This window comes from Corythoichthys intestinalis, chromosome 2 (genome assembly GCF_030265065.1).
Source record: "Corythoichthys intestinalis isolate RoL2023-P3 chromosome 2, ASM3026506v1, whole genome shotgun sequence".
Classification (NCBI taxonomy): domain Eukaryota; kingdom Metazoa; phylum Chordata; class Actinopteri; order Syngnathiformes; family Syngnathidae; genus Corythoichthys; species Corythoichthys intestinalis.
Window position 1 is genome coordinate 48112255 of NC_080396.1, and position 15009 is coordinate 48127263.

At 40.4% G+C, this 15009-nt stretch overlaps 2 protein-coding genes across 4 annotated transcripts in view; both read left to right on the forward strand.

Moving 5' to 3' along the window:
- kcnd1 (potassium voltage-gated channel, Shal-related subfamily, member 1) overlaps positions 1 to 11133 on the forward strand; it is a 35655-nt gene extending 24522 nt beyond the window's left edge. For both annotated transcript variants that reach the window (XM_057829609.1, XM_057829611.1), the window contains exons 6-9: positions 273 to 356; positions 573 to 668; positions 6510 to 6760; positions 10190 to 11133. In XM_057829609.1, the coding sequence (XP_057685592.1) occupies positions 273 to 356; positions 573 to 668; positions 6510 to 6760; positions 10190 to 10397 (639 nt within the window). In that variant the 3' untranslated portion in view covers positions 10398 to 11133. The remainder of the gene's footprint in view (positions 1 to 272; positions 357 to 572; positions 669 to 6509; positions 6761 to 10189) is intronic.
- Positions 11134 to 13663: 2530 nt separating this feature from the next.
- Positions 13664 to 15009, forward strand: part of LOC130911924 (suppressor of tumorigenicity 14 protein homolog) — a 29603-nt gene continuing 28257 nt past the window's right edge. The window contains exons 1-2 of one of the 2 annotated variants that reach the window (XM_057829604.1): positions 13664 to 13699; positions 13877 to 14082. In XM_057829604.1, coding sequence (XP_057685587.1) covers positions 14002 to 14082 — 81 coding nt within the window. In that variant the 5' untranslated portion in view covers positions 13664 to 13699; positions 13877 to 14001. The other variant, XM_057829605.1, reaches the window with a different exon arrangement.

Below are 15009 nucleotides of genomic sequence, written 5' to 3' on the forward strand. Positions count from 1 at the left end.
ACTGGAACATATTTCCTCCACACCCTTCTCACCTTTTTAACCCCTGACCCATGAAGAGGGCCCCTGGATATGTTCGCCTTAGGCCCCAAAATTGCCAAGTCCGCCACTGCACATACCCTTAGGCCTTTTAGGCCTCTACTACGCTACTTACGCCAAACTTTATTCTAACTCTCACCTACTACCTATTCATTTATTTGATTTTGCCACGAACACCTAACGAAATAGCGTTTGAAACAGAGCTTTAACTCATTTTAAATAACTGTGTCTCACAGAAAGTGCGTTTAGCCCGAATCCGTATGGCGAAGAAAGGAACTACTAATGCCTTCCTACAGTACAAAGAAGACCGAGCCCTTGGGGTGAGACACACACCCATACACATGAAATAAACACAAAAATACCTACTTGCATAATTTGTGTTTAGTGGATATTGTGTGAAAAATTATATTTTAGAATGATGAATGCTCTTTGATTTCTTTTTAAATCTATTTCAAAGATTTTAAAAACACATTGTATTAACAGTACATTTACAAAATCACAGTGCAGTTCTTCACACAGCATGCATTCTATTACAGGACCGGGACAGTGACAGCAGCGCTCTATGCGTAAGGAACAAGTCAGCATTCGAGCATCAACATCATCACCTTCTTCACTGTTTGGAGAAGACTACGGTCAGTAGAATATGTTGTCAGTGCTTGTCAGATTTTCAAACCTTGCAACAACAAAAAAAACTACTTGAGGAGTATTTAATATTATTGTAAGCCACTGTAACAATACAAATGGTTTGACAATAGGAGGGAACACAAATAAAAAAACTTCAATAAATAGTGATTATAATAAAAATAATTAAACATCAATATTAAATTAAAAATTTACCAAAAATGTTTTCAAAACGCTCTCTAAAAGAATGATTTCTTTTTTCAAGTCAAAAATTCTATAGAACTGAGCTGCACTTTGCTAGATTGATACCACTAGAGGGAGCACGCGCATCACCAGTTGTACTACTATCTCACTTGGCGAATCTGGACTAAGTCATTGACACCACACATGACAATAATAATAGTAATACAGTACTGTAATAAAAAGGCTCTGAAAGTACTTTTTAACACTCTATGGAATTATTTAAGATGCCATACTACACCAGAAAAGCCTTGGCCAATAGGAATGTTGTAATAGTGCAGTGGAATTTTGGTTTTGGTCTTACAAAAACGCATTTATAAGAAAAGTGAAGCAGATTTCTTGCAAGAAATCATGTCTGTTTTCCACCACCTTTATCACCTTGCTACGAGTTCTTTCTATTGTGTTTCTCAGCTTCTTTATTAGAAAGATAGTACTTGGAACTTTCTTTGGCCCCGTGATGGCATTTAGCAGTAACACTCAATAAACAAGCACAAAAAAATGGATTATTATGAAAGGCCTCGGTTGAATGCACAGGGAGATGCTCACTCAACGAGAAACGAAGGCCGACTGAGTCACGAATGCATGGGGTGTTTTGAGGGGCCACTTGAAGCTGTGAAGTGACTGGACAAGTCACACAGTTTTGGTACGAAAACTGACAACAGCAAAAATATTTGGAAACTGAATTGCACAAAAAACTAGGGCTTGTAAAGACTGAGGTTCCATGTTTATTGGTGTTAAAGAAATACTGTATGTTAATGTTATATACTGTACATCTCAACTGTTGTTAGATTTTTGCATGTTGGAGACGAGCTGTGTAGTTTAGCCTGGGTTGTAAGTACTAACAATAGAGCTTAGTCAACTAAACTCATGCGGTTAGCTCCTATTCACAACATTTTCATACGCCAAATAAAAGACAAGAGTATAAGACAACATTGATAATAGAGGCGTAAATCACCAATTTCATGACAATATGATATCAGTTGTTTGGACAGCGATACGATATTTGTCAGTGTAACAGTCATTCGATTTGATTCAAGGTCCATTTTGTTGTTTAAAAATTTCTGATATTTTAATGGAAAACATTCTTTTTACCATAATGACATACTGTATTTAAAAGTTGATAATATTAATCAATGTTTTGCATTTTGATCTATTTGCTTATTAAATCTATGTATCGATTCAGATTGATTGTTACACCCCAAATCAATAGCCAATATTGTGCTGGATTTAAAATTACTTTTCCTGTGGAGAACATGTGATAAGGAACAGATTTGGCAGGACAGGACAGAAGCCAACTCCCTGACAAAAATAAATAAGGGACACTTGATTGGTAGAGCTAGCTGGCCCGATTACCGTTACGCTTTAATAATTTTTTTGCGTGTGAAAAGTTTTTTTTTTTCTAAATATAATTATATTGTAATAATGTTAATATCATAGTATTAAAAAAATACTTTTAAAAAATTTTTTATTAAACCTGTCCTGTTCAGCGGTTTGATACGGAGAATGGAAGTCTGAGTGTCCGGTGGGTCTGAACAGTTTTAATGTTTCACATATACTAGTAGTACATACTCCCATTGTGATTATTCAACATACCTCGTTTATTAAGACAAATCAGGGAACAGCAAAGGGTTATGGGGGAACAGAAAAAAAGAAGGCGAGAGAGACAGAAAGAACACAAACAACAACAAGAAATACATTGAACGCCTACACTAACTATGAATACGTTGGTGCTATCATCAGCTGGATGTATTTCTGGTTGACACCATGTGGGGGGTCTGTTAGGCAGTGAAATAGAGGGGGGGGCTGGAGTCTAGAAGATAAGTGATTGGGAGGGGTGGTGTGTACACAAATCAAATTTACTCAAAACTGAGTACATATTTGAGTGATATAAGCACATTAAAAACAATAATTATCATGTAATTTCAATACAGGAAGTAATAGAATAAAATGAACATGTGTCATGCTAAATTTTAAACTATATTTTTTATAATATACTATAATACTATAATTTACTCCTTAAGGTCCTGAGCCTTTTGTGTGTGTGTGTGTTTGTTTGTATTTTGGGGTGTTTTTGTTTGTTTGCTTGTTTAGTTGTTTGTTTTTTAATGCTTTTGCAAACATTAAGCTGAGGTAAACATTTTTTTCCAACAATTTAGGCGAGTTCGAAGTGCTCTCAGCAATAACAGTTTCGCAAATGATCACTCCAAATATATTGTGGAAATGCAAACCACATTTATAGAACATAAAAATGTGAGACAAGTAGAGAAAATAAGGTACAGAGAGAAGAACAAGAAAACAAATAATCATGTTGTCTTGTTTTCCTCATGGCAAGGCACAGACTTCCTCGACCAATGAGATGAGTGGGATTGTCATTGTTCTGTCAGCTCATTGGCCAGAAAGCAGGAGAGGCGGAGGAATGCACTCTCCTACATATTCTTAAAAAGCACCATACCGGTATTTGTTCGTTCTACAAATAAAACATGATTTTTGATTTTCAAGATAATACGGGACAAAGTGCGTCCTTTGTAAGCTTAATACCAGATGTGTACTTTTGTTTGTGAATACTGGACTATTCTGTTTTTCAAGGGATGGTTGGCAACCCCAGACTAGCAGTAGGCCAGGCAGTGATTAAGAGGTGCGAAATGTAGGCCTACAGGAGTGGCAAGCCATGCAACGCACAAGACAGGAGCAGAAAATCAGGGAGTGCTTCACCTTCTAAGGAAGGAATATTGTGATGAGTAACCAAAAGAGCAGAGTAAGACCTGACAGGGCTAGCCGGGACTGGATTGGAATGGTGAAAGTGAGCAAGGGATGTGCGAATAGACGGGACAGGACAGGCAGTACAAGCAAAGGACTGCCGTTTTAGCAGAGTATCTTTCCCAGGTGTGTCCAAACCGGTTCTCAAGGGCCGCTGTGGGTCCTGATTTTTGTTCCTTTCGATCGAGCACAGACAGTTTAGGGGTTGGGAACCTTTTTGGCTGAGAGAGCCCTGAACACCACATATTTTTAAATGTAATTCCATGAGAGCCATACAATATGTTTAAAACTAAAAACACAAGTAATGTATGGATTATATGTAATTTTAACACTTTTAAAGTCCAAAAAGTCTCTGAATTCTTTTTAATAAAATGGTTATGCTGTTGCTAATTAATGATGAGTATTTCTTGCCATTAATGCGACTTCTGGTGCTGCATGGTTTTGCTGATGGCTTTGTAGTCTGGTTAATACTTGGTGAGGTTAAGCTTCATGCAGGCTTTGAGAAACTTAGGATGCGTCTCTTTTCATGTTCACAGAGAAGCGCCATAAATCCTCTGTTTTTGCGCACCATGCACAGAGCACCATCACTGCACACCAAAACAAGTTTATCCATCAGTAGATTTTTTTCTTTAGCGAATTCAGTGAAGGACTTCAATAAATCCTCCACACTTGTTGTCCCTTTCATAGTCAAAACCTTGCAATCACGTTGAACTGGGATAAATTGCTTACGTCCGTTGACTCATCCAAAGCGAGAGATAAAAAAACGGTGCCGCATTTATGTCCTTCACTTGCGTTGCCTCAATTTAATTTGACATCATGATGGCACGATCGTGAACAGTTCGTGCAAACAGAGGCATGTCTTTTGTCCGTTTAATTATCTTGTCTTTATCTGAAAAGACGTCAAAGGTTCATTGGCAACATCAAGCATGAATGCTTTAGCATACTCCCCATTCGTGAATGGCTTCCCGTTTCTCACAATTGCTAACGCGCCAGCAAAGCTAGCCAAATTCCAGTCACCTTGTTGGGTCCAAACACGGAGTTGCTGCTGACTAGTTTGCACTCTTGATCGTAGCTCTTGACATGCTTTTTTCCTGTTGTCCCCTGCAGAATATTTTGATGCAAACGTAGTATGGTGGGAGTCGAAGTGTCGCTTTATATTTGACCTTTTCATTGATGCAATTTTATCATTCATCATTTTGTCATATCATTTTATTGTCTCTCCACAAAGGTAAATTCCTTTGTCCATTCCTGCTGAAATGTAAGATACTCCTCGCCAGTTTTTCTTTTTGCCAGCTTCTCAAAAGGGTTTCTAAAATTAGCTGACAACGTGGAAAACGAAACTAAAGACGAGGGAAGTTTATATCGGCTGCTATTTTCGACAGCAAAATACAGCAACCCCACTTGAACAGTGTCTCTGCCTCATCTGCGTTGCCCATGCAATTGATAAATAGATGGATAGACACAACGGCATGTATGTTTGCCACTTTCCCACTAAAATTAGTGAGAACTGGCTTTCCAGTCGCCGTTGACAATCAGTTTCGTGCAATGTACAAAGAAGTATAACAAAACTTTTTTTTTTTTTGTAAATAATTAAAGATTTGTTTGCGGGCCAGATGCAGCCGTCAAAAGAGCCAGATCTGGCTCACGAGAAATAAGTTCCCAACCCCTTGTTTAACCAATGAAGTTTCTCCTAAAACTGTTAGGATTTGCGGAATGGAGAGGATTCCTATGGAGACACAGGCACAGTGTAGCAATGAACCAAAATACTTTATTTGGGAGGTCCCGGTGTTGGGAGTGGGGATGGGGCGTCGTATGGTCGGTCGCCAACGGGCTTACACTAACAAGGGATTCACACGATTACTGGGTTCTAGATCACAGAGCTGATTTGTGTACACTCTACCCCTTTCAATCACTTAGCTTATAGACTCCCCCACGCCCGTCCCCTTCTTTCCCTGGTCAACAGGCCCCCCACATGGTGTCAACCGTAAATATATCTAGCTGACGATAGCACCATCATATTAATAGTTAGTAAGGGCGTTCAATGTATTTCTTGTTGTTTCTCTTCTTTCTTCTCTTGCATTGTGTTTCTTTTCTTCTGTTCCCCCATAACCCCTTCCTGTTCGCTGCTTTGTCATAATAAACAAGGTATGTTGTATGATCACAATGGGAGTATGTCATACTCTCAATGTGAAACATTTCCTGTAAACTGTTCAGACCAACCGGACACTTAGACTTCCATTCTCTGTGTCAAACAGCTGAACAGGACAGGTTTAAAAGAAAAAAAAAAAAAAAACTTCATTTGCGCCCAACACAAAAGCAGTGGAGCTTTCTGATCGGGGTAGTCGAGTGAGCATGAGTCGATGAAGCTCCGGAAGGAGGCAGGCGTGAAATCTGACATGGGGCGCGCAACAAACAGGACCTGTGACGAGAGCAAAAATGTTGTGAGCCGGTGATCCGAGAAGTAAATAAAAAATGCGCGATACAACTGACTTAGGAAACAGACACGTTGATCAGGCGACGAGGTGGCGGCGTCCACTGCTTTTAAAGAGGGCTGATTGTCATCGCCATCATCTGTGGCCGCTCCACCCGTCTGACGTCCAATCTGTAATAAGAATAAAAACACTCACACCTGCCAGAGGTGGGCCAGGGCTCAGGAGGGAGGGGCAGAGGCCTTGACAAAAACAAGCAGCACCTGACTGCACTCAACTGATTACACTTGTAAGACACCAGATTGGTGAAAAGGTGTCATCTTGTTTTGTTGGAATGAAATCCAGCAGCCAATATGGCCCTATGTGGAATAGTTTGGACACCCCTGATATATGCAGTGCCAATAACCTTGTGATTCTCCCCCACAGAACCATGAGTTCACGGACGAACTGAACTACAGCGAGCTGTGCATCACCGAATCGGTTGGCTTCCGGACTAGCCGCAGCACCTCCCTGTCCAGCCAACAGGGGGCACCCAACCACTCCACAGGCTGCTGCCCTCGCCGCGTCCGGAGAAGAGCGGCCATGAGGCTGGCCAACTCCACCGTGTCCGTGAGCCGCGGCAGTGTGCAGGAGCTGGACACGCTCCATGGAAAGGGAACGCCTGGCCCACCCCAGACGTAAAGCATTGCACCTCATAATACAAAAACAAATCACTTTGCCTTGGTAGAAATACTGAAGATATTATACCATAGGCGGAGATTGAGGGAGGGGCAGTGCCCTCCTGGTGGCCGAAAAATGTCATTGCATGTGACTGACTTTCCTATAAATTAATATTAAGGGGAAGTTCAGAATTTTTAACATAAGGCTTAATCTTCGAGTTTGCGGGGTTTTAATTTCTCGAAACACAAAAACAGTTTCTCTATAGTGGCTTTTCAGCAGTTACACAATGAAGTCAATATGTTTTCACAAAACAATACCAATGAGTTTTTCCAGTTCCAGTTAATATCAACAAATTATGTTCAGTTTGTTAGTTATTTGTTAGTTTCAGGGCTCCGGAGTCGCTAAGCTACCGTGAGTCAATGGTACCAATAAAAAAACATATACACGCATTAAAATCACAGGGAACAGGCTGTATAGGCAAGCAGGGCAGAGTGATATCACATCGGTTTTTTCACCGGTAATTATTTTGTGTGGGACCGAAAGGGTCAGACGAGTGGCTGAAGCACTCCTCTCAATTGTGGTCACATTACCTATCTAAAAATATAGTCCTGAAAAATGAAATGAATTATGGCAGTTTGGTGTGAAACGTTTTGGCCGCATAGGTATTTCCAACAGTGAACTGCATTTTGAAATTGTTCGACTATGTCAGCTCTGGTAAGATCGTTTTTTTTTGTTTATTGGCATGCTAATCAGGCACCATTGCCCCAAGCTAGCTTAGCCACTCCGAAGCCCTAAAACTAGCAAATAACTGACAAACTGCGCTGAGTTTGTTGAAATCAACTCCACCAACAAATTAAACCCCCGCCAACTCGAAGATTAGGCTGAATGTAAAAAATTATGAACTTCTCCTTCAAAATAAAGACCTAGCTGTTAAAATGATGTCTATAAAAGTTGTTAAGCAATAAAACAAAATGAATGAAATGAACAACAATCCTACAAAGGATTTCATAATGGGTCAAAATTATTTTTTGAACAGATCATGTGGCTAGTACCTTAGAGACAGTCCTTTGCTTTGCTTAGCCAAAACTACACGTGATGGATATTTAGAATTTCTTTAAAGCTAAGCTTTCAAAAGCTTCAACAACAATTGAGCTTCAACCGAGGATTGAACACTAACAGTGTCAAGATGTATATACACATACTAAGTTTAATATAGTCATTTTATTGCTGACACTGCGTTTTGAGGTCATTAACATGTCACCCCCCCCCCACACACACACACACACACACACACACAGACGTCAAACTCCGCCTATGGCAGTGCTTCTCAATTATTTTCTGTTACGCCCCCCCCAAGCAAGACGTAAATGTTTCGCGCCCCCCCAAACTCTCCGCCGCCACTGTAAATAGTATTATTCGTCTATAAAATTACTATTATAAATACGCATCTGCCTAACATTGTGTCCTTTTTTTCTAATAAAGAAAAAAAGTAACAGATAAACTTATAATAAAGTATAACTTTATTAACATTGTTTTGTTTGTAACAGAGAAGACTTGACGTGCATCAATTTGCCTGAATTTAAAAAAAAAAAGTCACATTCAAACTGTAAAAATACACTCAAGGTATTTTTGACCATTTGATACAGAAAAATAAAATGTAATAAAATCCGTAAATAATAACAAATTCAAATTGATTAGAAACATTTACTCATGAGGACAATATGCCAAAAAATTTGACCGAAAAAACAAAAATGAATAAAGGGAAAAAAAGAGTGTCCTTGGACAGAAGGACAGCTTTTATTTTTGCTGCTCACACTCAGTATTACCTCCTTTGCAATGGTGTGGAGTCATTTTGCAATCAGCATGCTAACAATGCTCACTGGTTTACTGATATAACACTGACAAAGCAGGACTATTGTTGGCAATATTCGGCACGTTTTCGCTGAAAAACAATCAAGCGGCTTATCAATGAGATTGGGGTCGAATGTCTTTAAGTGGCGTCTTAATTGATTTGGCTTCTGGCAGTCCGCTATAATTATTTTCAGACACAGTAAACAGTAGTCTTTCCTCATCACCCCACTGTATTAAAAGTCAAAGCTAAAAGGCAAACGGCATGAAAAAAGCGCATTCTCGGCGGCCGAGGTAGAACCGTAGGTGAGGGCGGTCGTCGTGACGATCCCAAGCCGAAAATGGCACTTCTCGGGCGGCGACGTGAGAACCGGACAAGACAGTGGATCGCTGCGTGAGTGAGTCCGGTCGTAAAACGGCTTTCCAAAACGGCGGCGGCGCACTGCTCTTCATATCTGTTTTCTGTGTGCTGAGTGCTCTTCCTTAGTTCAAAAATACTGCACGCACTCTGAAAATGAGAGCGCCACTGCCACCCACTGAGTGGATGTGCAAGTACACTTTATTCCAGTCCGGCAAAAAAAAAAAAAAGAAAAAAGCATGTTCCCCGAGGACACATGCGCCCCCCCTGGCATCGCTCTGCGCCCCCCCAGGGGGGCGCGCCCCACTATTTGAGAAGTACTGGCCTATGGTATTGGCACGCAGTTTCAACACAAATTGCCCTCTCAACTGGGGGTGTGACAAAATATCGAAATGGTGATAAATCGTGATATGCTCCTGCCAAGAATCGAGATATCGTCTTAAAAAGGTGTCGATGTTTTTTTTGTTTTAAAAAAAAAAAAAAAAAAAAAAAAAAAAAGAAAGAAAGAAAAGGAACCAACAAGTTGCTACCAAAATCTTCCACCATGATAGTGTCTCGGTTAACTCTAAGGCTGCCATTGACGGTGTTCGACGCCCAATCCATTTAGACTGGGAACTTTTGTTCATTCAAAGCATTCACAGTCATTCGATCCGATTTTCATTGCATTTACAGGTCACTTGCTGTTCATTTTAGGGCATTTACAGGTCATTTCCTGTTGAGTTTGAGTCACTGCCTATTAATTTGGGTGATTCCCAGGTCACTTCCTGTTCTGCAACTCAAAATAAACAGGAAGTGACCCATAAAATATCCCAAAATCAACAGGAAGTAACTGAAAATCAACAGGAAAATTGTCTTAAATGGCCCAAAATTACCTCATTGCCTGGCATTGGCTGCCACTGAAGGCCATCGACGTTCAATCCGTTTGAGGTGGGAGGGAAGGCAGTGAATGAACGAACGTTCATTCGCTGCCACCCTCCCAGTTCAAATGGATTGGACGTCTACTAGTGATAAAGTCATTCCAATTCATAGCAGAAGCTTGTTTTTCTGTTTATTAGTTGTTTGTAGAATATCCTAGAATGATTTTCTGACCAGCGTATCGATAATCATTGTATCGCCATATCGTCAGATCAACGTTATCGTGAGCTTTGTATCGCAAATCGTATCGTATCGTGATGTATGAAGAGGTTCCCACTCCTACTCTCAACCAGTTGTTTTGTTTACTTTTCCATTTGTGTCTTAGTCGTTCCAGCCTCAACGCTCAGATCAACCTCAAGCTGAACTGCGGCGAGCAAGACTTCAGCGCTGCCATCATTAGCATCCCCACGCCCCCCGCAAACACGCCAGATGAGAGCCTGCCCCCCTCGCCTGCCGCCATCCCAGGGGGAATCCTGCGCAACACGCGCGCCACCGCCTACACCTCTGACACCATCAAGATCTCGTCCTTGTAACCTTTACCAGGGCCTGATTCATCCACCCCTTGCCTGACTGAATGCCTATCGCTGCTGACAGTCTGCAGCCGGCAGACGATTGTGGGTAGATGACATAAAAACATGCACTCTGTTCTTCCCAGGTTTGTCCTCAGCTGATGATGAAAGTGGACATCCAAATATGCAAAGCGGGAAATAATCATGAATAATCAACAATAGGATGACATATTTGTGTTTTGCGTGTTTGACGTTACCAAATCTAGTTAAAAAATGAAGAAATACAAGGTCAGCTTTCTTCCATCGAACAACAATAAGATTAAGCTTACATGAGCGTAATTAAAATAAGTCAACAGACAAAAACAACATATCTAAATAAAAATGCGATGGGTAGCAAGTTGGTTAAATTTCTTATTCATTTGCAGCAAGGTTGTCCCTTGGCAAGCATGTTTGCTTTTTAGTTGATGGGTTCGTTGTTCGAAAATTGGCGCCCACCCTCCTGGTGCAGTTTAAAGTTTGTTGCTGTGTTTGCGCACATTTTTCTTCCACATCTCCCCTAAAATGTTTGTGTTATCTTTATTAAAGAAATAATCCATAGGTGGAATGTGAGTGGGAACGCCTGCTTGTCTGTTTAGCTGTATGCTCTGTCTGACTGGCAACCAGGTCGTTGTTTATCTACCGTAGAGTGTATCACAAAAGTGAGTACACCCCTCGCATTTCTGCAGATATTTAAGTACAGTATATCTTTTCATGGGACTACACTGACAAAATGACACTTTGACATAATGAAAAGTAGTCTGTGACTGTGCAGCTTATATAATAGAGTTCATTTATTTCCCCCTCAAAATAACTTAAATATAGCCATTAATATCTAAACCCCTGGCAACAACAGTGAGTACACCGCGTGGGAATTACATACATCCCTAAATGTCCAAATTGAGTACTGCTTGTCATTTTCCCTCCAAAATGCCATGTGGCTAGTTACAGGAGTGCTGTCAGCATTGCTGCAGAGATCGAAGAGGTGGTGATGGTGGTGGTGGTGGTGGTGGTGGGGGGGGGGGTCATTCCCACCACCATGCTTGACTGTAGGCATGACACACTTATCTTTGTACTCCTCACCTGGTCGCCGCCACACATGCTTGAGACCAAACAAATTAATCTTCGTCTCATCAGACCATAGGACATAATTCCAGTAATCCATGTGCTTTTTTGACATGTCTTGAGCAAACTGTTTGCTGGCTTTCTAGTGTAGCCATGCACACCAATTTGATGTAGAGTACGGCGTATGGTCTGAGCACTAACAGGCTGACCCCCCACCTCTTCAATCTCTGCAGCAATGCTGACAGCCCTCCTGTAATGAGTCACATGACATTTTGGAGGGAAAATGACAAGCAGTACTCAATTTGGACATTTAGGGATGTACGTAGTTCCCATGCGGTGTACTCACTTTTGTTGCCAGGGGATTGGATATTAATGGCTATATTTTGAGTTATTTTGAGGGGAAAATAAATGAACTCTATTATATGAGCTGCACACAGACTACTTTTCATTGTGTCTAAGGGCCATTTTGTCAGTGTTGTCCCATGAAAAGATATACTTAAATATCTGCAGAAATGCGAGGGGTGTTCTCACTTTTGTGATACACTGTATATTGCTGAAGGACTAAAACCTTTTATGTCCAAATTTGGCCCATTTAAGATCCCCCCCCACACACACACACACTGATACTAATGGTCAGTTCCCGCGTGTTGGCTCTTTAAATATGATGTTTCAGTTTGATGGCAGCGAAATGCACCTAGGAATAGACCATTTCAATTTTCGTCTGTATGTGCCTTGAGATTGACCAGAGTTTACCTTGGCTAATGTTGATTGAAAGGGCAGGGTAAAACTATATAGGTTCCCAGTCAATGTAGAGCACGTATAGACAAATGACTGACCAGTCCCAGTGAATCGCAATGTAATTATTGCAATTTTTTCAAAGTGATTGACACTTTTAAGTATTGAATTTAATATTAATTCATGATAATGATGTTAGGTCAAATTTGTTGTCCCGATGGAAGAAACCTGAACCCTAACTTGACCGCCTGCTAGCTTAAACATTAGTGCTGCTTGTGCACGAGGCCACTTTGACATTCCTCAGTTTCCTCCTCAGCCACTCAGAAGTGAATGTGTGAGAGTGTGTGACCGAGCACAAATTGTAACATATTTTGTATCATAAACATTCCCCTGCACCTGTCAATCACCCCCTGAAGGAACATATATATATATAGGCTATTAAAAAAAAAAAAAAAAAAAAGGCCTGGACATTGCCACCTGGTCCTTGCATGAGCCTTCTAAGATTTCGATTTTAGACAGCATATTCCAAAAAAGAGGAGGAAAAACACCAAGGGGGAAATGTCCTTTCTTAATTTGCATGACGACTTTCTCATGAGTTTTGTTTTCAATCAACCACCGGAACGTGGCATCATTAAGGAAAGTTCCTGAGCCGGAATGCTGAGAGTCGTCACTACTATGCATGGATACCGTTGTAGGTATTTAAACTCAACGCACTCTTGGTTCACTGGACTCCCTCTTCTACTGACGCACCATTAAAAGGTGAATCGTGTTTAATGTTTGTGTCACTGATGGTGATTTCTAATAACTTTGACGCAAACAAATGGTTAGGTTTCTGACTGTCATCTAGCTACTTCCTGTTTGATTGTACCTCAAACAGATGTAGCAGATGCTTGCAAGATGGCTGCCCCAGGAATGGCTACTTTGTCATGCTATTTGGTGGCCAGTTTAGGAATTACAGGGCCCATGCTAATAATAGCTAACATAAGCGTAAATTCTCATCTGTCCTTGCGAATTCAAATTTGCGCTAACTTTTGCACCTCACACAGGAAGTAGCATGAGCATCAGAGATGGTCACGCAAATATTACTAACATACTTACATATTCTTCAATTGATGCTAATTTGATCTAACATTAGCATGAACAAGTCAAGGGAGAGGGGGTTTAATGACCAAATGGATTAATGAATAAATGATTAAAAAAAAAAAAAAAAACAGATTAAAGCACAGACATGTATATTAATGACACCAATAAACAACATGACAACATATTTGTTTGTGTGTCACTTTTCCTTTCTTTATAATAGCCCGTCTTGAAATTGAGTTATTGTGTTCTATTTATTTAAAAAAAATCATGTATATTTTTTGTGACAAGTTTCTATTGTTTATCCACTTCCGCATTTTTTCCCGCCACATGAGTAACCAATGAGAAGGCGCGGTAGGCCTAGGCCGCGCCCCCTGTATTTGTCATACAATCTACGCCCAGAAGAACAGGTGAGGAAGCAGCACGGTGTAATGGGTGCGGAGAGTACCTTCGTCGGAAGAAAAGACCAGCGCTTTTCTTTTCTTTTTTTTGCTTTTTAATATATTTTTTCAGAAGGATTATCTTGTGCACTATACCCTAAGAATAACTTAAAAGACAAACTCTCACTTTCCCTTTTCTTCATTCAGAATCTTTGGCAACATTCTTGTATCCTTCTCTCACACGCACGCACGCAGACTTTTCTGTTCGCTAATGCGCGTGAACCCGAGAAGGAGGCGCACACGCACGGCGCTCGAGCAAAGTAAAAGAAAGAATGACAGAGAGAGACCGCCGCGAGTGGAGTGACGTCATCATGGATCCTCTGGAGGAAGGGCAGAAGTTCAGCCCCAGACAAGTGAGTGTAGTGACGTCACTACAGGTATTACCGGTTCAGCAATACACTTGCATTAACAGAAACAACTGATGGTATAAGTGTATAGTTCACCATAGAAAAGGGATAAGGTAGACAGCGGTGTCAAACTCATCTTTGTTGTTGGCCACATTGTAGATAGGGTTACCCTCAGAACAGTGACGTGCGGTAAGGTTCATGGTTGGTGAGGCACTGACTCCTTTAGTGTCAGATTTCCAAATATATAAACCAAAAAGGGTAGCTTATTCAATTGGCTACTGGTTATTTCATATCTCATCAGCATTCTTCACAAAACACGCGCACACGGTACATATTATCGATACGTAAAAGTAAGAAAATAACATGCATTTGCTCTACACCCTCAATGTGTTGGCCGTCGCAATTCTATAATTCATGCAACATAAATGAGAGTAAAGAGTGGTGTACAAAACCACAGAATTCACTTCTGACCTTTAGTGAAATATTCAGTTGTTTTTTAAACTTTTAATTCTGATACTTTAATCAATTTATTACAGATTGCTAAACAAAAAGTGTGAAAAGAAAAACAAAGGATATTTTATTTAAGTCCAAAATTTAGTTTTTAAATATTCTATTGTATTTTTCTTAATCTAAGCTCTCTCTCTCTCTTTTTTTTTTTTATTTTTATTTTTTTTATGAGATTGAAATGAAAACTGTTTGTGGTCTTGCGCCTGTCCTTCACCACAAAAACCGCCGTTACTTTGGAAGGGCATAGGTTTGGTCTCAACTTTCGTAGGGACGATATAACAGCATAACCTGCATGTAGGTAGACTTTTTGCTGGGGACGGGACATTAATAAGACCAAACAGATTGGATGAAGGGGGCAAAGGGCCACATTTCTCATGTATATGAACCTAATTAATTAATAGGCAAAAATGATCAATGCAAAATAAA